A 25,229-nucleotide genomic window follows, 5' to 3' on the forward strand; every position below is an offset into this window, starting at 1 on the left:
AATTTGCCAATTTTTTTTTTTTTCTCCTCCAATTGCAATTCCTTTGATGCTATCTCCTTTCCAGCGTGTTTCTAAGTCCTTCTTTTCTGTTTTGGCCTTCAGCGGGGATCAATTTTGGCAAGCTCTGCTGCATCTGCCTGCACTTGCTCGCATATGGAGAAAATTTTTTTTTTTAATTTTTTTTAAGTGTCCATCCCATGTCCCTCATATCTTCCCCTCCACCTTTTGTCTTGCTCCTCTACTTTTTCCCCTGCTTTTGCAACGTCTGGGTGCTACATTTTGGCATGTTTTGGTTTTTTGCATTGCTCTGATAGAATCCCGGTCCTTTTTCTCGTAGTCCCTAAATTGCCCAAATTTCCCATTTTTATTTTTTTTCTCCTCCAATTGCAATTCCTTTGATGCTATCTCCTTTCCAGCGTGTTTCTAAGTCCTTCTTTTCTGTTTTGGCCTTCAGCGGGGATCAATTTTGGCAAGCTCTGCTGCATCTGCCTGCACTTGCTAGCGTATGGGAAAAATTTATTTTATTTTTTTTTTTTTTTAAGCAGCCATGCCATGTCCCTCAAATCTTCCCCTCCATGTTTTGTCTTCCTCCTTGACTTTTTCCCCTGCTTTTGCAACGTCTGTGAGCTTAGTTTTGGCATCTTTTGGTCCTTTGCAATGCAGCTTATTTTCTCACAGGCCATTTCTTGAAGACACTGAAACTCCCAGTTTTCTGGTTTTTTGGGGGTTTTTTTCAATTGCATTTCATTTGATCCTTTCTCCTTTCCAGAGTGTTTGTAAGCCTTTCTTTTCAGGGTCGCACGATTCCGTTTCCCTTCCCGAAAGGAAATTTCATTTCCTTTCGGGAAGGGAAACGGAATCTTGCGATTTCAATGGGCACGAAGAGAGGAATCTTTGGTGCATGTCCCTGCACTTGATGACATGCCATGCCTTTTGATGGCTTGAACTTTGGGAAAAATTTTTTCCTTTTTTTTTCAGTTTTTTTTCAGTGTCCATCCCATGTCCCTCATATCTTCCCCTCCAGGTTTTGTCTTGCTCCTCTACTTTTTCCCCTGCTTTTGCAACGTCTGGGTGCTACATTTTGGCATGTTTTGGTTTTTTGCACTGCTCTGATAGAATCCCAGTCCATTTTCTCCTAGTCCCTAAATTGCCCAAATTTCCCAATTTTTTTTTTTTTCTCCTCCAATTGCAATTCCTTTGATGCTATCTCCTTTCCAGCGTGTTTCTAAGTCCTTCTTTTCTGTTTTGGCCTTCAGTGGGGATCAATTTTGGCAAGCTCTGCTGCATCTGCCTGCACTTGCTAGCGTATGGAAAAATTTTTTTTTTTTTTTTTTTTTTTTAAGCAGCCATGCCATGTCCCTCATATCTTCCCCTCCACCTTTTGTCTTGCTCCTCTACTTTTTCCCCTGCTTTTGCAACGTCTGTGAGCTTAGTTTTGGCATGTTTTGGTCCTTTGCAATGCAGCTTATTTTCTCACAGGCCATTTCTTGAAGACACTGAAACTCCCAATTTTCTGGGTTTTTTGGTGTTTTTTTCAATTGCATTTCATTTGATCCTATCTCCTTTCCAGAGTGTTTGTAAGCCTTTCTTTTCAGGGTCGCAAGATTCCGTTTCCCTTCCCGAAAGGAAATTTCATTTCCTTTCGGGAAGGGAAACGGAATCTTGCGATTTCAATGGGCACGAAGAGAGGAATCTTTGGTGCATGTCCCTGCACTTGATGACATGCCATGCCTTTTGATGGCTTGAACTTTGGGAAAAATTTTTTCCTTTTTTTTTCAGTTTTTTTTCGGTGTCCATCCCATGTCCCTCATATCTTCCCCTCCAGGTTTTGTCTTGCTCCTCTACTTTTTCCCCTGCTTTTGCAACGTCTGGGTGCTACATTTTGGCATGTTTTGGTTTTTTGCACTGCTCTGATAGAATCCCAGTCCATTTTCTCCTAGTCCCTAAATTGCCCAAATTTCCCAATTTTTTTTTTTTCTCCTCCAATTGCAATTCCTTTGATGCTATCTCCTTTCCAGCGTGTTTCTAAGTCCTTCTTTTCTGTTTTGGCCTTCAGCGGGGATCAATTTTGGCAAGCTCTGCTGCATCTGCCTGCACTTGCTCGCATATGGAGAAAATTTTTTTTTTTAATTTTTTTTAAGCAGCCATGCCATGTCCCTCATATCTTCCCCTCCACCTTTTGTCTTGCTCCTCTACTTTTTCCCCTGCTTTTGCAACGTCTGGGTGCTACATTTTGGCATGTTTTGGTTTTTTGCACTGCTCTGATAGAATCCCAGTCCATTTTCTCCTAGTCCCTAAATTGCCCAAATTTCCCAATTTTTTTTTTTTCTCCTCCAATTGCAATTCCTTTGATGCTATCTCCTTTCCAGCGTGTTTCTAAGTCCTTCTTTTCTGTTTTGGCCTTCAGCGGGGATCAATTTTGGCAAGCTCTGCTGCATCTGCCTGCACTTGCTAGCGTATGGAAAAATTTTTTTTTTTTTTTTAATTTTTTTTAAGTGTCCATCCCATGTCCCTCATATCTTCCCCTCCACCTTTTGTCTTGCTCCTCTACTTTTTCCCCTGCTTTTGCAACGTCTGGGTGCTACATTTTGGCATGTTTTGGTTTTTTGCACTGCTCTGATAGAATCCCAGTCCATTTTCTCCTAGTCCCTAAATTGCCCAAATTTGCCAATTTTTTTTTTTTTCTCCTCCAATTGCAATTCCTTTGATGCTATCTCCTTTCCAGCGTGTTTCTAAGTCCTTCTTTTCTGTTTTGGCCTTCAGTGGGGATCAATTTTGGCAAGCTCTGCTGCATCTGCCTGCACTTGCTAGCGTATGGAAAAATTTTTTTTTTTTTTTTTTTTTTTTTAAGCAGCCATGCCATGTCCCTCATATCTTCCCCTCCACCTTTTGTCTTGCTCCTCTACTTTTTCCCCTGCTTTTGCAACGTCTGTGAGCTTAGTTTTGGCATGTTTTGGTCCTTTGCAATGCAGCTTATTTTCTCACAGGCCATTTCTTGAAGACACTGAAACTCCCAATTTTCTGGGTTTTTTGGTGTTTTTTTCAATTGCATTTCATTTGATCCTATCTCCTTTCCAGAGTGTTTGTAAGCCTTTCTTTTCAGGGTCGCAAGATTCCGTTTCCCTTCCCGAAAGGAAATTTCATTTCCTTTCGGGAAGGGAAACGGAATCTTGCGATTTCAATGGACACGAAGAGAGGAATCTTTGGTGCATGTCCCTGCACTTGATGACATGCCATGCCTTTTGATGGCTTGAACTTTGGGAAAAATTTTTTCCTTTTTTTTTTCAGTTTTTTTTCGGTGTCCATCCCATGTCCCTCATATCTTCCCCTCCAGGTTTTGTCTTGCTCCTCTACTTTTTCCCCTGCTTTTGCAACGTCTGGGTGCTACATTTTGGCATGTTTTGGTTTTTTGCATTGCTCTGATAGAATCCCAGTCCATTTTCTCCTAGTCCCTAAATTGCCCAGATTTCCCAATTTTTTTTTTTTTCTCCTCCAATTGCAATTCCTTTGATGCTATCTCCTTTCCAGCGTGTTTCTAAGTCCTTCTTTTCTGTTTTGGCCTTCAGCGGGGATCAATTTTGGCAAGCTCTGCTGCATCTGCCTGCACTTGCTAGCGTATGGGAAAAATTTTTTTTTTTTTTTTTTTTTTTAAGCAGCCATGCCATGTCCCTCAAATCTTCCCCTCCAAGTTTTGTCTTCCTCCTTGACTTTTTCCCCTGCTTTTGCAACGTCTGTGAGCTTAGTTTTGGCATCTTTTGGTCCTTTGCAATGCAGCTTATTTTCTCACAGGCCATTTCTTGAAGACACTGAAACTCCCAATATTCTGGTTTTTTGGGGTTTTTTTCAATTGCATTTCATTTGATCCTATCTCCTTTCCAGAGTGTTTGTAAGCCTTTCTTTTCAGGGTCGCAAGATTCCGTTTCCCTTCCCGAAAGGAAATTTCATTTCCTTTCGGGAAGGGAAACGGAATCTTGCGATTTCAATGGGCACGAAGAGAGGAATCTTTGGTGCATGTCCCTGCACTTGATGACATGCCATGCCTTTTGATGGCTTGAACTTTGGGAAAAATTTTTTCCTTTTTTTTTCAGTTTTTTTTCGGTGTCCATCCCATGTCCCTCATATCTTCCCCTCCAGGTTTTGTCTTGCTCCTCTACTTTTTCCCCTGCTTTTGCAACGTCTGGGTGCTACATTTTGGCATGTTTTGGTTTTTTGCACTGCTCTGATAGAATCCCAGTCCATTTTCTCCTAGTCCCTAAATTGCCCAAATTTCCCAATTTTTTTTTTTTCTCCTCCAATTGCAATTCCTTTGATGCTATCTCCTTTCCAGCGTGTTTCTAAGTCCTTCTTTTCTGTTTTGGCCTTCAGCGGGGATCAATTTTGGCAAGCTCTGCTGCATCTGCCTGCACTTGCTCGCATATGGAGAAAATTTTTTTTTTTAATTTTTTTTAAGTGTCCATCCCATGTCCCTCATATCTTCCCCTCCACCTTTTGTCTTGCTCCTCTACTTTTTCCCCTGCTTTTGCAACGTCTGGGTGCTACATTTTGGCATGTTTTGGTTTTTTGCATTGCTCTGATAGAATCCCGGTCCTTTTTCTCGTAGTCCCTAAATTGCCCAAATTTCCCATTTTTATTTTTTTTCTCCTCCAATTGCAATTCCTTTGATGCTATCTCCTTTCCAGCGTGTTTCTAAGTCCTTCTTTTCTGTTTTGGCCTTCAGCGGGGATCAATTTTGGCAAGCTCTGCTGCATCTGCCTGCACTTGCTAGCGTATGGGAAAAATTTATTTTATTTTTTTTTTTTTTTTAAGCAGCCATGCCATGTCCCTCATATCTTCCCCTCCACCTTTTGTCTTGCTCCTCTACTTTTTCCCCTGCTTTTGCAACGTCTGTGAGCTTAGTTTTGGCATGTTTTGGTCCTTTGCAATGCAGCTTATTTTCTCACAGGCCATTTCTTGAAGACACTGAAACTCCCAATTTTCTGGGTTTTTTGGTGTTTTTTTCAATTGCATTTCATTTGATCCTATCTCCTTTCCAGAGTGTTTGTAAGCCTTTCTTTTCAGGGTCGCAAGATTCCGTTTCCCTTCCCGAAAGGAAATTTCATTTCCTTTCGGGAAGGGAAACGGAATCTTGCGATTTCAATGGACACGAAGAGAGGAATCTTTGGTGCATGTCCCTGCACTTGATGACATGCCATGCCTTTTGATGGCTTGAACTTTGGGAAAAATTTTTTCCTTTTTTTTTTCAGTTTTTTTTCGGTGTCCATCCCATGTCCCTCATATCTTCCCCTCCAGGTTTTGTCTTGCTCCTCTACTTTTTCCCCTGCTTTTGCAACGTCTGGGTGCTACATTTTGGCATGTTTTGGTTTTTTGCATTGCTCTGATAGAATCCCAGTCCATTTTCTCCTAGTCCCTAAATTGCCCAGATTTCCCAATTTTTTTTTTTTTCTCCTCCAATTGCAATTCCTTTGATGCTATCTCCTTTCCAGCGTGTTTCTAAGTCCTTCTTTTCTGTTTTGGCCTTCAGCGGGGATCAATTTTGGCAAGCTCTGCTGCATCTGCCTGCACTTGCTAGCGTATGGGAAAAATTTTTTTTTTTTTTTTTTTTTTTAAGCAGCCATGCCATGTCCCTCAAATCTTCCCCTCCATGTTTTGTCTTCCTCCTTGACTTTTTCCCCTGCTTTTGCAACGTCTGTGAGCTTAGTTTTGGCATCTTTTGGTCCTTTGCAATGCAGCTTATTTTCTCACAGGCCATTTCTTGAAGACACTGAAACTCCCAGTTTTCTGGTTTTTTGGGGGTTTTTTTCAATTGCATTTCATTTGATCCTTTCTCCTTTCCAGAGTGTTTGTAAGCCTTTCTTTTCAGGGTCGCAAGATTCCGTTTCCCTTCCCGAAAGGAAATTTCATTTCCTTTCGGGAAGGGAAACGGAATCTTGCGATTTCAATGGGCACGAAGAGAGGAATCTTTGGTGCATGTCCCTGCACTTGATGACATGCCATGCCTTTTGATGGCTTGAACTTTGGGAAAAATTTTTTCCTTTTTTTTTCAGTTTTTTTTCGGTGTCCATCCCATGTCCCTCATATCTTCCCCTCCAGGTTTTGTCTTGCTCCTCTACTTTTTCCCCTGCTTTTGCAACGTCTGGGTGCTACATTTTGGCATGTTTTGGTTTTTTGCACTGCTCTGATAGAATCCCAGTCCATTTTCTCCTAGTCCCTAAATTGCCCAAATTTCCCAATTTTTTTTTTTTTCTCCTCCAATTGCAATTCCTTTGATGCTATCTCCTTTCCAGCGTGTTTCTAAGTCCTTCTTTTCTGTTTTGGCCTTCAGCGGGGATCCATTTTGGCAAGCTCTGCTGCATCTGCCTGCACTTGCTAGCATATGGGAAAATTTTTTTTTTTTAATTTTTTTTTAACTGTCCATCCCATGTCCCTCATATCTTCCCCTCCACCTTTTGTCTTGCTCCTCTACTTTTTCCCCTGCTTTTGCAACGTCTGGGTGCTACATTTTGGCATGTTTTGGTTTTTTGCATTGCTCTGATAGAATCCCAGTCCATTTTCTCCTAGTCCCTAAATTGCCCAGATTTCCCAATTTTTTTTTTTTTCTCCTCCAATTGCAATTCCTTTGATGCTATCTCCTTTCCAGCGTGTTTCTAAGTCCTTCTTTTCTGTTTTGGCCTTCAGCGGGGATCAATTTTGGCAAGCTCTGCTGCATCTGCCTGCACTTGCTAGCGTATGGGAAAAAATTTTTTTTTTTTTTTTTTTTTTAAGCAGCCATGCCATGTCCCTCAAATCTTCCCCTCCAAGTTTTGTCTTCCTCCTTGACTTTTTCCCCTGCTTTTGCAACGTCTGTGAGCTTAGTTTTGGCATCTTTTGGTCCTTTGCAATGCAGCTTATTTTCTCACAGGCCATTTCTTGAAGACACTGAAACTCCCAGTTTTCTGGTTTTTTTGGGGTTTTTTTCAATTGCATTTCATTTGATCCTTTCTCCTTTCCAGAGTGTTTGTAAGCCTTTCTTTTCAGGGTCGCAAGATTCCGTTTCCCTTCCCGAAAGGAAATTTCATTTCCTTTCGGGAAGGGAAACGGAATCTTGCGATTTCAATGGGCACGAAGAGAGGAATCTTTGGTGCATGTCCCTGCACTTGATGACATGCCATGCCTTTTGATGGCTTGAACTTTGGGAAAAATTTTTTCCTTTTTTTTTCAGTTTTTTTTCGGTGTCCATCCCATGTCCCTCATATCTTCCCCTCCAGGTTTTGTCTTGCTCCTCTACTTTTTCCCCTGCTTTTGCAACGTCTGGGTGCTACATTTTGGCATGTTTTGGTTTTTTGCACTGCTCTGATAGAATCCCAGTCCATTTTCTCCTAGTCCCTAAATTGCCCAAATTTGCCAATTTTTTTTTTTTTCTCCTCCAATTGCAATTCCTTTGATGCTATCTCCTTTCCAGCGTGTTTCTAAGTCCTTCTTTTCTGTTTTGGCCTTCAGCGGGGATCAATTTTGGCAAGCTCTGCTGCATCTGCCTGCACTTGCTAGCGTATGGAAAAATTTTTTTTTTTTTTTTTTTTTTTTTTAAGCAGCCATGCCATGTCCCTCAAATCTTCCCCTCCATGTTTTGTCTTCCTCCTTGACTTTTTCCCCTGCTTTTGCAACGTCTGTGAGCTTAGTTTTGGCATCTTTTGGTCCTTTGCAATGCAGCTTATTTTCTCACAGGCCATTTCTTGAAGACACTGAAACTCCCAATTTTCTGGTTTTTTTGGGGTTTTTTTCAATTGCATTTCATTTGATCCTATCTCCTTTCCAGAGTGTTTGTAAGCCTTTCTTTTCAGGGTCGCAAGATTCCGTTTCCCTTCCCGAAAGGAAATTTCATTTCCTTTCGGGAAGGGAAACGGAATCTTGCGTTTTCAATGGGCACGAAGAGAGGAATCTTTGGTGCATGTCCCTGCACTTGATGACATGCCATGCCTTTGGATGGCTTGAACTTTGGGAAAAATTTTTTCCTTTTTTTTTCAGTTTTTTTTCGGTGTCCATCCCATGTCCCTCATATCTTCCCCTCCAGGTTTTGTCTTGCTCCTCTACTTTTTCCCCTGCTTTTGCAACGTCAGGGTGCTACATTTTGGCATGTTTTGGTTTTTTGCATTGCTCTGATAGAATCCCAGTCCATTTTCTCCTAGTCCCTAAATTGCCAGAATTTCCCAATTTTTTTTTTTTCTCCTCCAATTGCAATTCCTTTGATGCTATCTCCTTTCCAGCGTGTTTCTAAGTCCTTCTTTTCTGTTTTGGCCTTCAGCGGGGATCAATTTTGGCAAGCTCTGCTGCATCTGCCTGCACTTGCTAGCGTATGGAAAAATTTTTTTTTTTTTTTTTTTTTTTTTAAGCAGCCATGCCATGTCCCTCATATCTTCCCCTCCACCTTTTGTCTTGCTCCTCTACTTTTTCCCCTGCTTTTGCAACGTCTGTGAGCTTAGTTTTGGCATGTTTTGGTCCTTTGCAATGCAGCTTATTTTCTCACAGGCCATTTCTTGAAGACACTGAAACTCCCAATTTTCTGGGTTTTTTGGTGTTTTTTTCAATTGCATTTCATTTGATCCTATCTCCTTTCCAGAGTGTTTGTAAGCCTTTCTTTTCAGGGTCGCAAGATTCCGTTTCCCTTCCCGAAAGGAAATTTCATTTCCTTTCGGGAAGGGAAACGGAATCTTGCGATTTCAATGGACACGAAGAGAGGAATCTTTGGTGCATGTCCCTGCACTTGATGACATGCCATGCCTTTTGATGGCTTGAACTTTGGGAAAAATTTTTTCCTTTTTTTTTTCAGTTTTTTTTCGGTGTCCATCCCATGTCCCTCATATCTTCCCCTCCAGGTTTTGTCTTGCTCCTCTACTTTTTCCCCTGCTTTTGCAACGTCTGGGTGCTACATTTTGGCATGTTTTGGTTTTTTGCATTGCTCTGATAGAATCCCAGTCCATTTTCTCCTAGTCCCTAAATTGCCCAGATTTCCCAATTTTTTTTTTTTTCTCCTCCAATTGCAATTCCTTTGATGCTATCTCCTTTCCAGCGTGTTTCTAAGTCCTTCTTTTCTGTTTTGGCCTTCAGCGGGGATCAATTTTGGCAAGCTCTGCTGCATCTGCCTGCACTTGGTAGTGTATGGGAAAAATTTTTTTTTTTTTTTTTTTTTTTAAGCAGCCATGCCATGTCCCTCAAATCTTCCCCTCCAAGTTTTGTCTTCCTCCTTGACTTTTTCCCCTGCTTTTGCAACGTCTGTGAGCTTAGTTTTGGCATCTTTTGGTCCTTTGCAATGCAGCTTATTTTCTCACAGGCCATTTCTTGAAGACACTGAAACTCCCAATTTTCTGGTTTTTTGGGGTTTTTTTCAATTGCATTTCATTTGATCCTATCTCCTTTCCAGAGTGTTTGTAAGCCTTTCTTTTCAGGGTCGCAAGATTCCGTTTCCCTTCCCGAAAGGAAATTTCATTTCCTTTCGGGAAGGGAAACGGAATCTTGCGATTTCAATGGGCACGAAGAGAGGAATCTTTGGTGCATGTCCCTGCACTTGATGACATGCCATGCCTTTGGATGGCTTGAACTTTGGGAAAAATTTTTTCCTTTTTTTTTCAGTTTTTTTTCAGTGTCCATCCCATGTCCCTCATATCTTCCCCTCCAGGTTTTGTCTTGCTCCTCTACTTTTTCCCCTGCTTTTGCAACGTCTGGGTGCTACATTTTGGCATGTTTTGGTTTTTTGCACTGCTCTGATAGAATCCCAGTCCATTTTCTCCTAGTCCCTAAATTGCCCAAATTTCCCAATTTTTTTTTTTCTCCTCCAATTGCAATTCCTTTGATGCTATCTCCTTTCCAGCGTGTTTCTAAGTCCTTCTTTTCTGTTTTGGCCTTCAGCGGGGATCAATTTTGGCAAGCTCTGCTGCATCTGCCTGCACTTGCTCGCATATGGAGAAAATTTTTTTTTTTAATTTTTTTTAAGCAGCCATGCCATGTCCCTCATATCTTCCCCTCCACCTTTTGTCTTGCTCCTCTACTTTTTCCCCTGCTTTTGCAACGTCTGGGTGCTACATTTTGGCATGTTTTGGTTTTTTGCATTGCTCTGATAGAATCCCAGTCCTTTTTCTCGTAGTCCCTAAATTGCCCAAATTTCCCATTTTTATTTTTTTTCTCCTCCAATTGCAATTCCTTTGATGCTATCTCCTTTCCAGCGTGTTTCTAAGTCCTTCTTTTCTGTTTTGGCCTTCAGCGGGGATCAATTTTGGCAAGCTCTGCTGCATCTGCCTGCACTTGCTAGCGTATGGGAAAAATTTATTTTATTTATTTTTTTTTTTTAAGCAGCCATGCCATGTCCCTCAAATCTTCCCCTCCATGTTTTGTCTTCCTCCTTGACTTTTTCCCCTGCTTTTGCAACGTCTGTGAGCTTAGTTTTGGCATGTTTTGGTCCTTTGCAATGCAGCTTATTTTCTCACAGGCCATTTCTTGAAGACACTGAAACTCCCAGTTTTCTGGTTTTTTGGGGGTTTTTTTCAATTGCATTTCATTTGATCCTTTCTCCTTTCCAGAGTGTTTGTAAGCCTTTCTTTTCAGGGTCGCAAGATTCCGTTTCCCTTCCCGAAAGGAAATTTCATTTCCTTTCGGGAAGGGAAACGGAATCTTGCGATTTCAATGGGCACGAAGAGAGGAATCTTTGGTGCATGTCCCTGCACTTGATGACATGCCATGCCTTTTGATGGCTTGAACTTTGGGAAAAATTTTTTCCTTTTTTTTTCAGTTTTTTTTCGGTGTCCATCCCATGTCCCTCATATCTTCCCCTCCAGGTTTTGTCTTGCTCCTCTACTTTTTCCCCTGCTTTTGCAACGTCTGGGTGCTACATTTTGGCATGTTTTGGTTTTTTGCACTGCTCTGATAGAATCCCAGTCCATTTTCTCCTAGTCCCTAAATTGCCCAAATTTCCCAATTTTTTTTTTTTTCTCCTCCAATTGCAATTCCTTTGATGCTATCTCCTTTCCAGCGTGTTTCTAAGTCCTTCTTTTCTGTTTTGGCCTTCAGCGGGGATCCATTTTGGCAAGCTCTGCTGCATCTGCCTGCACTTGCTAGCATATGGGAAAATTTTTTTTTTTTAATTTTTTTTTAACTGTCCATCCCATGTCCCTCATATCTTCCCCTCCACCTTTTGTCTTGCTCCTCTACTTTTTCCCCTGCTTTTGCAACGTCTGGGTGCTACATTTTGGCATGTTTTGGTTTTTTGCATTGCTCTGATAGAATCCCAGTCCATTTTCTCCTAGTCCCTAAATTGCCCAGATTTCCCAATTTTTTTTTTTTTCTCCTCCAATTGCAATTCCTTTGATGCTATCTCCTTTCCAGCGTGTTTCTAAGTCCTTCTTTTCTGTTTTGGCCTTCAGCGGGGATCAATTTTGGCAAGCTCTGCTGCATCTGCCTGCACTTGCTAGCGTATGGGAAAAATTTTTTTTTTTTTTTTTTTTTTTAAGCAGCCATGCCATATCCCTCAAATCTTCCCCTCCAAGTTTTGTCTTCCTCCTTGACTTTTTCCCCTGCTTTTGCAACGTCTGTGAGCTTAGTTTTGGCATCTTTTGGTCCTTTGCAATGCAGCTTATTTTCTCACAGGCCATTTCTTGAAGACACTGAAACTCCCAGTTTTCTGGTTTTTTTGGGGTTTTTTTCAATTGCATTTCATTTGATCCTTTCTCCTTTCCAGAGTGTTTGTAAGCCTTTCTTTTCAGGGTCGCAAGATTCCGTTTCCCTTCCCGAAAGGAAATGAAATTTCCTTTCGGGAAGGGAAACGGAATCTTGCGATTTCAATGGGCACGAAGAGAGGAATCTTTGGTGCATGTCCCTGCACTTGATGACATGCCATGCCTTTTGATGGCTTGAACTTTGGGAAAAATTTTTTCCTTTTTTTTTCAGTTTTTTTTCGGTGTCCATCCCATGTCCCTCATATCTTCCCCTCCAGGTTTTGTCTTGCTCCTCTACTTTTTCCCCTGCTTTTGCAACGTCTGGGTGCTACATTTTGGCATGTTTTGGTTTTTTGCACTGCTCTGATAGAATCCCAGTCCATTTTCTCCTAGTCCCTAAATTGCCAGAATTTCCCAATTTTTTTTTTTTCTCCTCCAATTGCAATTCCTTTGATGCTATCTCCTTTCCAGCGTGTTTCTAAGTCCTTCTTTTCTGTTTTGGCCTTCAGCGGGGATCAATTTTGGCAAGCTCTGCTGCATCTGCCTGCACTTGCTAGCGTATGGAAAAATTTTTTTTTTTTTTTTTTTTTTTTTAAGCAGCCATGCCATGTCCCTCATATCTTCCCCTCCACCTTTTGTCTTGCTCCTCTACTTTTTCCCCTGCTTTTGCAACGTCTGTGAGCTTAGTTTTGGCATGTTTTGGTCCTTTGCAATGCAGCTTATTTTCTCACAGGCCATTTCTTGAAGACACTGAAACTCCCAATTTTCTGGTTTTTTTGGGGTTTTTTTCAATTGCATTTCATTTGATCCTATCTCCTTTCCAGAGTGTTTGTAAGCCTTTCTTTTCAGGGTCGCAAGATTCCGTTTCCCTTCCCGAAAGGAAATGAAATTTCCTTTCGGGAAGGGAAACGGAATCTTGCGTTTTCAATGGGCACGAAGAGAGGAATCTTTGGTGCATGTCCCTGCACTTGATGACATGCCATGCCTTTGGATGGCTTGAACTTTGGGAAAAATTTTTTCCTTTTTTTTTCAGTTTTTTTTCGGTGTCCATCCCATGTCCCTCATATCTTCCCCTCCAGGTTTTGTCTTGCTCCTCTACTTTTTCCCCTGCTTTTGCAACGTCAGGGTGCTACATTTTGGCATGTTTTGGTTTTTTGCATTGCTCTGATAGAATCCCAGTCCATTTTCTCCTAGTCCCTAAATTGCCAGAATTTCCCAATTTTTTTTTTTTCTCCTCCAATTGCAATTCCTTTGATGCTATCTCCTTTCCAGCGTGTTTCTAAGTCCTTCTTTTCTGTTTTGGCCTTCAGCGGGGATCAATTTTGGCAAGCTCTGCTGCATCTGCCTGCACTTGCTAGCGTATGGAAAAATTTTTTTTTTTTTTTTTTTTTTTTAAGCAGCCATGCCATGTCCCTCATATCTTCCCCTCCACCTTTTGTCTTGCTCCTCTACTTTTTCCCCTGCTTTTGCAACGTCTGTGAGCTTAGTTTTGGCATGTTTTGGTCCTTTGCAATGCAGCTTATTTTCTCACAGGCCATTTCTTGAAGACACTGAAACTCCCAATTTTCTGGGTTTTTTGGTGTTTTTTTCAATTGCATTTCATTTGATCCTATCTCCTTTCCAGAGTGTTTGTAAGCCTTTCTTTTCAGGGTCGCAAGATTCCGTTTCCCTTCCCGAAAGGAAATTTCATTTCCTTTCGGGAAGGGAAACGGAATCTTGCGATTTCAATGGACACGAAGAGAGGAATCTTTGGTGCATGTCCCTGCACTTGATGACATGCCATGCCTTTTGATGGCTTGAACTTTGGGAAAAATTTTTTCCTTTTTTTTTTCAGTTTTTTTTCGGTGTCCATCCCATGTCCCTCATATCTTCCCCTCCAGGTTTTGTCTTGCTCCTCTACTTTTTCCCCTGCTTTTGCAACGTCTGGGTGCTACATTTTGGCATGTTTTGGTTTTTTGCATTGCTCTGATAGAATCCCAGTCCATTTTCTCCTAGTCCCTAAATTGCCAGAATTTCCCAATTTTTTTTTTTTCTCCTCCAATTGCAATTCCTTTGATGCTATCTCCTTTCCAGCGTGTTTCTAAGTCCTTCTTTTCTGTTTTGGCCTTCAGCGGGGATCAATTTTGGCAAGCTCTGCTGCATCTGCCTGCACTTGCTAGCGTATGGAAAAATTTTTTTTTTTTTTTTTTTTTTTTTAAGCAGCCATGCCATGTCCCTCATATCTTCCCCTCCACCTTTTGTCTTGCTCCTCTACTTTTTCCCCTGCTTTTGCAACGTCTGTGAGCTTAGTTTTGGCATGTTTTGGTCCTTTGCAATGCAGCTTATTTTCTCACAGGCCATTTCTTGAAGACACTGAAACTCCCAATTTTCTGGGTTTTTTGGTGTTTTTTTCAATTGCATTTCATTTGATCCTATCTCCTTTCCAGAGTGTTTGTAAGCCTTTCTTTTCAGGGTCGCAAGATTCCGTTTCCCTTCCCGAAAGGAAATTTCATTTCCTTTCGGGAAGGGAAACGGAATCTTGCGATTTCAATGGACACGAAGAGAGGAATCTTTGGTGCATGTCCCTGCACTTGATGACATGCCATGCCTTTTGATGGCTTGAACTTTGGGAAAAATTTTTTCCTTTTTTTTTTCAGTTTTTTTTCGGTGTCCATCCCATGTCCCTCATATCTTCCCCTCCAGGTTTTGTCTTGCTCCTCTACTTTTTCCCCTGCTTTTGCAACGTCTGGGTGCTACATTTTGGCATGTTTTGGTTTTTTGCATTGCTCTGATAGAATCCCAGTCCATTTTCTCCTAGTCCCTAAATTGCCCAGATTTCCCAATTTTTTTTTTTTTCTCCTCCAATTGCAATTCCTTTGATGCTATCTCCTTTCCAGCGTGTTTCTAAGTCCTTCTTTTCTGTTTTGGCCTTCAGCGGGGATCAATTTTGGCAAGCTCTGCTGCATCTGCCTGCACTTGCTAGCATATGGGAAAAATTTTTTTTTTTTTTTTTTTTTTTAAGCAGCCATGCCATGTCCCTCAAATCTTCCCCTCCAAGTTTTGTCTTCCTCCTTGACTTTTTCCCCTGCTTTTGCAACGTCTGTGAGCTTAGTTTTGGCATCTTTTGGTCCTTTGCAATGCAGCTTATTTTCTCACAGGCCATTTCTTGAAGACACTGAAACTCCCAATTTTCTGGTTTTTTGGGGTTTTTTTCAATTGCATTTCATTTGATCCTATCTCCTTTCCAGAGTGTTTGTAAGCCTTTCTTTTCAGGGTCGCAAGATTCCGTTTCCCTTCCCGAAAGGAAATTTCATTTCCTTTCGGGAAGGGAAACGGAATCTTGCGATTTCAATGGGCACGAAGAGAGGAATCTTTGGTGCATGTCCCTGCACTTGATGACATGCCATGCCTTTGGATGGCTTGAACTTTGGGAAAAATTTTTTCCTTTTTTTTTCAGTTTTTTTTCAGTGTCCATCCCATGTCCCTCATATCTTCCCCTCCAGGTTTTGTCTTGCTCCTCTACTTTTTCCCCTGCTTTTGCAACGTCTGGGTGCTACATTTTGGCATGTTTTGGTTTTTTGCACTGCTCTGATAGAATCCCAGTCCATTTTCTCCTAGTCCCTAAATTGCCCAAATTTCCCAATTTTTTTTTTTCTCCTCCAATTGCAATTCCTTTGATGCTATCTCCTTTCCAGCGTGTTTCTAAGTCCTTCTTTTCTGTTTTGGCCTTCAGCGGGGATCAATTTTGGCAAGCTCTGCTGCATCTGCCTGCACTTGCTCGCATATGGAGAAAATTTTTTTTTTAAATTTTTTTTAAGCAGCCATGCCATGTCCCTCATATCTTCCCCTCCACCTTTTGTCTTGCTCCTCTACTTTTTCCCCTGCTTTTGCAACGTCTGGGTGCTACATTTTGGCATGTTTTGGTTTTTTGCATTGCTCTGATAGAATCCCAGTCCTTTTTCTCGTAGTCCCTAAATTGCCCAAATTTCCCATTTTTATTTTTTTTCTCCTCCAATTGCAATTCCTTTGATGCTATCTCCTTTCCAGCGTGTTTCTAAGTCCTTCTTTTCTGTTTTGGCCTTCAGCGGGGATCAATTTTGGCAAGCTCTGCTGCATCTGCCTGCACTTGCTAGCGTATGGGAAAAATTTATTTTATTTATTTTTTTTTTTTAAGCAGCCATGCCATGTCCCTCAAATCTTCCCCTCCATGTTTTGTCTTCCTCCTTGACTTTTTCCCCTGCTTTTGCAACGTCTGTGAGCTTAGTTTTGGCATGTTTTGGTCCTTTGCAATGCAGCTTATTTTCTCACAGGCCATTTCTTGAAGACACTGAAACTCCCAGTTTTCTGGTTTTTTGGGGGTTTTTTTCAATTGCATTTCATTTGATCCTTTCTCCTTTCCAGAGTGTTTGTAAGCCTTTCTTTTCAGGGTCGCAAGATTCCGTTTCCCTTCCCGAAAGGAAATTTCATTTCCTTTCGGGAAGGGAAACGGAATCTTGCGATTTCAATGGACACGAAGAGAGGAATCTTTGGTGCATGTCCCTGCACTTGATGACATGCCATGCCTTTTGATGGCTTGAACTTTGGGAAAAATTTTTTCCTTTTTTTTTCAGTTTTTTTTCGGTGTCCATCCCATGTCCCTCATATCTTCCCCTCCAGGTTTTGTCTTGCTCCTCTACTTTTTCCCCTGCTTTTGCAACGTCTGGGTGCTACATTTTGGCATGTTTTGGTTTTTTGCACTGCTCTGATAGAATCCCAGTCCATTTTCTCCTAGTCCCTAAATTGCCCAAATTTCCCAATTTTTTTTTTTTTCTCCTCCAATTGCAATTCCTTTGATGCTATCTCCTTTCCAGCGTGTTTCTAAGTCCTTCTTTTCTGTTTTGGCCTTCAGCGGGGATCCATTTTGGCAAGCTCTGCTGCATCTGCCTGCACTTGCTAGCATATGGGAAAATTTTTTTTTTTTAATTTTTTTTTAACTGTCCATCCCATGTCCCTCATATCTTCCCCTCCACCTTTTGTCTTGCTCCTCTACTTTTTCCCCTGCTTTTGCAACGTCTGGGTGCTACATTTTGGCATGTTTTGGTTTTTTGCATTGCTCTGATAGAATCCCAGTCCATTTTCTCCTAGTCCCTAAATTGCCCAGATTTCCCAATTTTTTTTTTTTTCTCCTCCAATTGCAATTCCTTTGATGCTATCTCCTTTCCAGCGTGTTTCTAAGTCCTTCTTTTCTGTTTTGGCCTTCAGCGGGGATCAATTTTGGCAAGCTCTGCTGCATCTGCCTGCACTTGCTAGCGTATGGGAAAAATTTTTTTTTTTTTTTTTTTTTTAAGCAGCCATGCCATATCCCTCAAATCTTCCCCTCCAAGTTTTGTCTTCCTCCTTGACTTTTTCCCCTGCTTTTGCAACGTCTGTGAGCTTAGTTTTGGCATCTTTTGGTCCTTTGCAATGCAGCTTATTTTCTCACAGGCCATTTCTTGAAGACACTGAAACTCCCAGTTTTCTGGTTTTTTTGGGGTTTTTTTCAATTGCATTTCATTTGATCCTTTCTCCTTTCCAGAGTGTTTGTAAGCCTTTCTTTTCAGGGTCGCAAGATTCCGTTTCCCTTCCCGAAAGGAAATGAAATTTCCTTTCGGGAAGGGAAACGGAATCTTGCGATTTCAATGGGCACGAAGAGAGGAATCTTTGGTGCATGTCCCTGCACTTGATGACATGCCATGCCTTTGGATGGCTTGAACTTTGGGAAAAATTTTTTCCTTTTTTTTTCAGTTTTTTTTCGGTGTCCATCCCATGTCCCTCATATCTTCCCCTCCAGGTTTTGTCTTGCTCCTCTACTTTTTCCCCTGCTTTTGCAACGTCTGGGTGCTACATTTTGGCATGTTTTGGTTTTTTGCACTGCTCTGATAGAATCCCAGTCCATTTTCTCCTAGTCCCTAAATTGCCCAAATTTCCCAATTTTTTTTTTTTTCTCCTCCAATTGCAATTCCTTTGATGCTATCTCCTTTCCAGCGTGTTTCTAAGTCCTTCTTTTCTGTTTTGGCCTTCAGCGGGATCCATTTTGGCAAGCTCTGCTGCATCTGCCTGCACTTGCTAGCGTATAGGAAAAATTTTTTTTTTTTTTTTTTTTTTTAAGCAGCCATGCCATGTCCCTCAAATCTTCCCCTCCATGTTTTGTCTTCCTCCTTGACTTTTTCCCCTGCTTTTGCAACGTCTGTGAGCTTAGTTTTGGCATGTTTTGGTCCTTTGCAATGCAGCTTATTTTCTCACAGGCCATTTCTTGAAGACACTGAAACTCCCAATTTTCTGGTTTTTTTGGGTTTTTTTTCAATTGCATTTCATTTGATCCTATCTCCTTTCCAGAGTGTTTGTAAGCCTTTCTTTTCAGGGTCGCAAGATTCCGTTTCCCTTCCCGAAAGGAAATTTCATTTCCTTTCGGGAAGGGAAACGGAATCTTGCGAATTTATTTGGGACCAAGAGAGGAATCTTTGGTGCATGGCCCTGCACTTGCTCCCACTTCTGAGTTTCTTATGACCCGCTTCCTCTCTCTGCTGTGTATCTATTTATCAGATCTATAAAAGCCAGCCCTTAGCGCACCAATTCATTGTAACATCCATGTGCATGCTCTACTCCTGCTTTCCATGATACATACAGCTGTTAATGAATATTGCCCTTGTATTCTCTCTCTCATAAATGTACAGAAGAAATCATGCTCTACCTTTGTCAGTTCTTGCAACAGGCCTCAGGATCTGGGTTTGGAGCCTCTCTGACTCGAGGTATTTCTGAAGAGGAATTCCCTCTTTCTTGTCTCTGCTTCAGTTTGTGTGCCAGGGAAATTAGGCTATGGCTTCTTGCTGGACGGCTGCTTTCTCATGTTGCTTAGAAACAATGCTGCTCATCTGAGAGAAATTAAAAGGAAAAAAAGCAGCAAATCAGAACCACCACAGAAAAGAGGTTAAACCTCCAGCTTGCATTATCATTTTCAAGAGAGATGATACTAATACACTTCCAGGCATTGAGTTTTGTTGCTGAGCCTCTAGTGGTTGGTTGGAAACCTAGCAGACTTGCTAACAAGGGATGCAGAGACTATTCACTGGGTTTTCTGATGGACGTAATTACTTGTAAATGAAGCTACAATCTTCTACTACTCTTTCAGAATTCTACCAAATGGAACAATGAAAAACGAGGACTGATACCCCCCCAGAGCCCATCTAGGGTTCCATTTGCAGTGTTTGTGGCATATAGCAAGGATCCTGGCTACTTGTTCTTTCATCAATGTTATGTTTTTGCTTACAGTACTAGGAGAAATTTTAACAGTCAAGAAATCCCAACATGCAGTTCTAAACACCACTGTTGTCCTTCCAATGGATGCAGGTCTCATTTTTCATGGGATTGCTGATGGTAGCCAATCTATCATGATGGCTAGCAAGTCACTGAGAGGCTATGGGGTTTTGTAGATAAGGGAGGTTTGCAGGCTGTAGTTCTGAATGAAAAAGCCATCCCCCTCCTTGGAAATGTACTTCTGTTAATAAATGATTTCCTAGTAAAAAATAGGAATCAGTTTATGAGACATGATCATAATGCTGTCTCTCTTTGTGATGGTCTAAGAAAACATACAAGGAAATGTGTTAACACCAGACACAGATGTTCTCCAGGAAGAAACCTACTTAGCTTTTATAGGATTTGTGCTGTGTTTTCTCTTGGTTCTTTCATTTGCCTTTGTCACTTATTCTATGGCAAAAGGAGCACCAAGCTTAGCACTTCCACACCTTTCATCCCAGCTGAGGAGCTTGTAATTAAGTTGGATTTGATTTCTGAGAGCATCCTTCATACAGGCATCGTGGCAAACATATCAAAAATAGAGCTGCTGCTTGTTTGCTCTGAGAAACACAGATCTACTGCATGCCAGGCATAACTCCACCAGTTACACCCACCCAGGTCTTATCTGCTGCTATGGCCAGGCAAGAGGGAAAAGTGACCTTCACAAAGTGAACACAGCCGTGCCAGGACTGCCCCAATGTCCTGCTAACCCAACCCCTCTCCTGTTATGTGGCCTTAAAAGTGATATCCTGATGAAGAAAGGGACTTTCCTGAAATGAGTCTGCTCCCTAGTCCTTGGGTGAGCTCATCCCTGCCATTTCCCCCAAAGAAAGAAATGCTTTTGTATCATTTCAAGGTGAGGAACGCCACTGTGTTTGTTCTCCTCCCTGGAAAAAATAAATAACATTCACTATAAAGCCCATGGAAGAGATGGGGGAACTGTGCCAGCAGGCATCAAGCTGTGTCAGTGCTTGATTTCTCTGTTCTCCAATTCAGGACCTTCTTGAGCAAAAAGTGTTGCCTTGGCTGTTAATAGTTCTTGCTTGTTTTTAACTTCTCCAAATTTGTCCAATCACTTTCAGAATAAGTGAAATTGAAATTTTGAGAAATGACATCAGCAACATCTCCTGGCAAAGACTGATACTGTTTCAATACAGCTGTGTCAGAAAGGGTCTCTGATTTTAAGAAGCCAACTGTTAATTTAATTTACTGACCGGTATTCTTAATAAACTTAGTAGAGAAAATGTAGGCCCCCAAACTGTGGAATTTGTCACACATGGATCACAGAGTGTACCTTAGAGGATACTTACATCTTTTACCCACACCCATAGAACTAGCATTTAATGGCAGTCTGTTTCCTTAGAGCAAGAAATAAAGCTACAGGTTCTGTGTGCCTGCAGAATTGTTACCCATTGCACGTCTAATTTTCAGGATAGGTATGGAGAGTGTTTTGTCAATCTGCTACTTAATTAGGTTGGAATTAATAAATATATTTAACAATTACCATTATCTAATGCTCATCTGCTATGTATTAACAAATACCTCATAAAATAGGAGTAGGGTTTAGGACTCTTGCAAAGGGCTACCTTTGTCTGTGGCAGAGGTATGACGTTCAGGTTTTAGAAACATAAATTACTTATCAGTAGAACTGCCTTGCTGAGGTTCAGAGCTTGAAATGTTTCAATAATCTCAGCTCCAGAAGGACATTAACAAAGTTTGGGAGAAGGATGTACTAGTGATAGTGGAAACAAAGAATGCAGAATTTGCAAGCCGCAAGGACGTTTGGGAGAATTCCCAAGATAAAGAAGAAACTAACAAAACCAACTCAGTAACTGTGCTGAAGTCAGCCCCAAGTAGGTAGAAAGTAATTCTGGCAAGGGGAGATTGCGACCACAAAACTCAGCAACTCAAAAGAAGAGAGACTGAGCACATAGGCTATAATAGTAGATAGAATAATAATTAATCGGAGAACTATGTAACTTGTAGCCAATGAATATTAATGCTTTTGTTTGCTAAAATGTATGAATAGTGATCGTTTTTGGTAGTCATGCTGGTTTAGTGGATTTGACACCCAGCACTCTTTTCTGTGCAGAATTGTACAAAAATCAAATACCTCACCTCTCTGTTCGGATTGGCCTCTTGAACACCAGGTAAAAGAACCCATTTTGGGAAAACAGACGTGTTTTCAGCAGCTTTACTCCTGTGGTACCTGCACTGTAAATTGATTTTCAAAATATTTGTCTGCTTTTCCTGTATGGGTCATCTCCTTAAAATATTCACCAGCACACATAATGTCAACTTCCTGAAGGCAAATTCAAGGGTGTCTGGAAAACAATGTATTAACTAGGACAGAAGTGTGAAGTGCGTAGGAATAAAAGTAATTCCTTTTAACGGTCACATTTAACTGTCTTTGTCACAGCTGAAAACTACAAACTCCAATTTTTTGGGCGGCGTATGTCCTTCAGAAGAACCCTCGGCCTTCTTTGAGGCATTCCAGGAGCGGGTTAGCTCTGTGGGGCCGGGGCCGGGGCCGCTGGCGGCAGCAGCGCCTCAGCGTTGGCCGCTTCCCGCGAGAAGGGCAGCGGGGCTGCGGCAGCCCCGTGCGGCCGGGGGAGCCCCTCCGGCCTCGGCGGCAGCCCCGGGCGGCAGAGGAAATTCATCCGGCCCGGCGGGGGCGCACAGGAGGCGCCGCTCTCCGCCGCCGGCTCGCGGGGCGGGGCGAGGGGCGGGCCGGCCGCGGCATTCGAAAGTCGCTTGGCGGGCAGGGCTTCCTATTAGCCCTCGTCCTCCTCCTCGTCCTCCTCCTCCTCCGCCGGGGGTCCGTGCGGGGCCGGGCCAGGCCGGGCCGCGGCGCCGTTTCTCGGGGCAAGTGCGAGCCTCGGCCGGTGAGGGCTTGGGGAAGGGAAATACGGGTGCTGACCCTACTCGGTGTCGCTCTCTGCAGCGATGGCAGCGTGGGAGGCCGCCGAAATGTCCTTCTTCAGTCTGAGCGACGTGAGGGAGCGGATGCGGGAGAAGAAAAAGGGTGCCTTGAGGACTGCGAAGTTGAATGCCTCGCTCGCATCGAAAATCAAAACGAAGATCATCAGTGAGTATATTTTGCGTTGCGGTGTGGACATATGCTGGCTGCTATGTCAGCTTATAACTGGGCCTTTGGCCGTGGCATCGGGAGCGGGCAGCAGTCCCTTAGCAGAGCTCGTGTGCTGCTTCTCAGCTGCTTCTCTGCCCGGAGGTTTTAAGTGAATTCAGTGCCCTGCAGATGAGTGTCAAGTGCCACGCAAGGTGCCCCAAGGTGTACGAAGTATTTTAGTGTATATGCAATCCTCTGCAGAATCTAGGCCAACTGGCTTGTTTTTATGGGGGAAGTAATGCGAGGATAGAAGAGGATATAATTTGGACTACCTTTAAAAACTCAGATATTTCCATTACTTTTATTTAATTGTTTTGAAATTGGGAGACAGGGGTCCAAATTTACTCAAGGGCAACTATACAGGAAAACAGTTTTTTCTCCCATTTTTTGGATGGCGATGAGGACTTACCTGTTGGTGACTTATTCAAAGCAAGGAGCATATATTTTTAAACTCAGCACTTCAACCATGCCATCATTCATTACGAATTGAAGAAGTAGCTTGCTGCCTGAGTGTGACCCACTGAGGATGGAGAGGGTATCTGAAGTGTTGTTACATGTTATTATGGAAGGATACTGCTAATTTTGTGAGGGGGCTATTGAGTTGTAGAGATCTGAATGTGAGGAAGGCTGGTCTAGGAAAAGAGAGAATTATGATGACGGGAGAAGTATGGGTGAGACCTTGGACGCTGATGATGTGTGATACTGCTCTGTCTCTCACAGACAACTCCTCCACTATGAAAGTCTCCCTAAAGCAGAACAATAAAGCATTGGCTCTGGCCCTCAATGCAGAGAAGGCCAATGCACAGCGGCTCACTCAGGAGAAGACCATCCTACAGAAGGAGGTGAAGCAGTGCCACTTCCAGAACGCTGTGCTGCGGCACAGGCTCTCCTTCCTGGTAAGGCACTCACTGTGCCTGGCATGGAGAGGGGTGGTGGGCAGGGTGAGCTGCACTAGCATCTCAGCTGTGGGAAGATTGAACTGTTGCTGTTGAATGTCTGGATTCTCAACATATCGAAAAGATTGCCACTCATTTGCTTATTTTTGTTTCCAAGCTGTGTTCTCCCCAGAGCATTCCTCTGGCTAGTAGCATCCTTGTTGGAAGAGATGTTTTGATGTAATGTCTTTATGGCTTCTCTCTCTTTATTACCTCAATACAGAATAATATGTTGAAAAAAATGGACAATCTTATGGCTGCAGTTAAGATGGCCGAGCTGTCTGAGGTAAACCATGGGAAACCTGAGCACACTGCTTCTGGGAAGGGGGCTGTCTTTTTCTGTCTTTTGCTTTGTGTTGCCTGCTGGCCAGTTTGGTGTTAAGGATTTCCAGGATGAGTCTTTGTGTAGGAAAACTACAGTTTTGAACTGTTTTCCTCTGGATTATTTGCTATATTGGGCAGTAGGCTTTTCTGTTCTGACAGGTTGCGACTTCTTTTCAATTTCTTTTTTGAAGTATTGCCATGACAACTTGGGATAGGGAATAGGGCACTTTCCCTGTGTCCTGTCTCATGGGTGGATAGGAAAATACTTCTGCTTCCTAGTCTCAGATTATCTGAACTAGTTTAACTTCATCCTTAGGCCGTGGAGACACAATCTGATTCTGCTGCAATTTGTTCCATAATTTATTCCATAACGTGAGAGAGTTGCTGGCAATACTTTACATACTTTCTAGAGAAACTGAGCTTCTGCTGTTTCTGTGCAGGAGGCTGCACAAGGGATTTCAAGAACTTTAACTCACTCTCCTATTTCTCTTCTTTCCAGTTCCATATAAATTCTTCATCCTTGTCCAGTGGCCAAAAGAGCATCATGACTGAAGATAGCTGGGCTGATGATATTGTAGATGGTCAGCTTCTGAGGTTGGCTTTAAAATGATACTACCAAGCTTGTTCTGAATTTCTATATGCTAAACTTCTTGTGTTTTATGTGTGTGCCTTGTTGCCAGTTTTATATGAGATAGCTTCTCTGAACCACCACTGCTTAATGCTTTCCTTTATCCTGTCTTTTTATTGCCACGCCTTGTCTTGTTTGTCCTAATGCTGAGTCTGTGCAAAAACTAGTCTTTTTACCTCCTTTCTTTGAGACTGTGTTACTTTTAGGCAGTTTTCTCTTTGCTGCTGAGTACAGCAAGATTTGCTTGAGCGAGTGAGTGCCATAGCTGGCTACTTTGATGTTTGTTACATAAAAACGTTTAATAGTCACCTCCCTGTATCATGTAAGCTTTCTGGAAAGATGGTCAGAGCATGATCTCCTAAAGTATATTTGAAGTCTTCTTTCTTCTCTGTGTAGTCTCTGAAGACAGGGCAGTCCTTGGAGCTGCCACACGTGGCCTGTAGTTAGTCTGCTGGATTCTGGGGCCTGTCATGTATGAGAAACATGATCCATTCTGCTCTTCCTTCTCACCAGGGTTACACAGATACCGATGAGAGTGCCTGTTTCCAAGCTGCATGATGCAGAGCAGCAAGCTGGCAGCTCCACAGTGCTACGAATATCCTCAGGAGAACTTCAGAGACCTGCTTCTAATGCAGAACTTCAGAGACCTGCTTCTAATGAGGCCCTGAAAATTGTGCCTGTTGCCTCCAAAGATACTTTGCCACCACAGCACAATGAGATACCTCAGTTCTACCAGGAAGAGAATGGCAAGAAGGTGACTGAAGCAATGGCAACAGAGAGGGCTTTTCATGACTCTCACGTATTTGGAGGTAAATTTGCATCTCTTGCTGTTCTTCTGGTATGACTTTGTGTCTGTGCTCAGAAATGCGTAAATGCCGTAGCTCCAGTTAGCTCTCAACCACAACTCCAGTAGCTCCTAATGACTGGTATTAACTACATGCTCCACTGGGGCTGCTCTTGCTGGAGTTATATATATATACATCCCAGAATCAGTCTTCAGAGGGATGTGTGGTGTGTTTGCAGTAGATCAAACTCACAAAACAGGCTTTTTGAGTAATAGGCACTGAGCTTGCATAAGACTTTTGGAGATGTCTGAAAGTGCAGAATCTGACTAGGTGCACCACTGTTTCTTGTGGATTTGCCATACAAATGATAGCTCTTATACAGATCATAAGTGTTCCTAATATTACGGCTGGTTAGGGGAACTTGATTTGGGCTGCCCCTCTGTTCAGAGAGAAGCCAAT

The 25,229-nt window shown here is 42.3% G+C and overlaps 1 protein-coding gene across 1 annotated transcript in view; it reads left to right on the top strand.

Annotated features, from left to right (window-relative positions):
- Window positions 1–25,229, top strand: part of LOC139593627 (uncharacterized) — a 116,165-nt gene that overhangs the window by 84,837 nt on the left and 6,099 nt on the right. The window contains exons 2-6 of the mRNA XM_071434792.1: window positions 21,913–22,056; window positions 22,819–22,994; window positions 23,257–23,319; window positions 23,857–23,951; window positions 24,499–24,794. Coding sequence (XP_071290893.1) covers window positions 21,915–22,056; window positions 22,819–22,994; window positions 23,257–23,319; window positions 23,857–23,951; window positions 24,499–24,794 — 772 coding nt within the window. The 5' untranslated portion in view covers window positions 21,913–21,914. The remainder of the gene's footprint in view (window positions 1–21,912; window positions 22,057–22,818; window positions 22,995–23,256; window positions 23,320–23,856; window positions 23,952–24,498; window positions 24,795–25,229) is intronic.

Source organism: Agelaius tricolor, unplaced genomic scaffold, assembly GCF_023055355.1.
Source record: "Agelaius tricolor isolate 1412-34295 unplaced genomic scaffold, bAgeTri1.0.p SCAF_10, whole genome shotgun sequence".
NCBI classification, from domain to species: Eukaryota; Metazoa; Chordata; class Aves; order Passeriformes; family Icteridae; genus Agelaius; species Agelaius tricolor.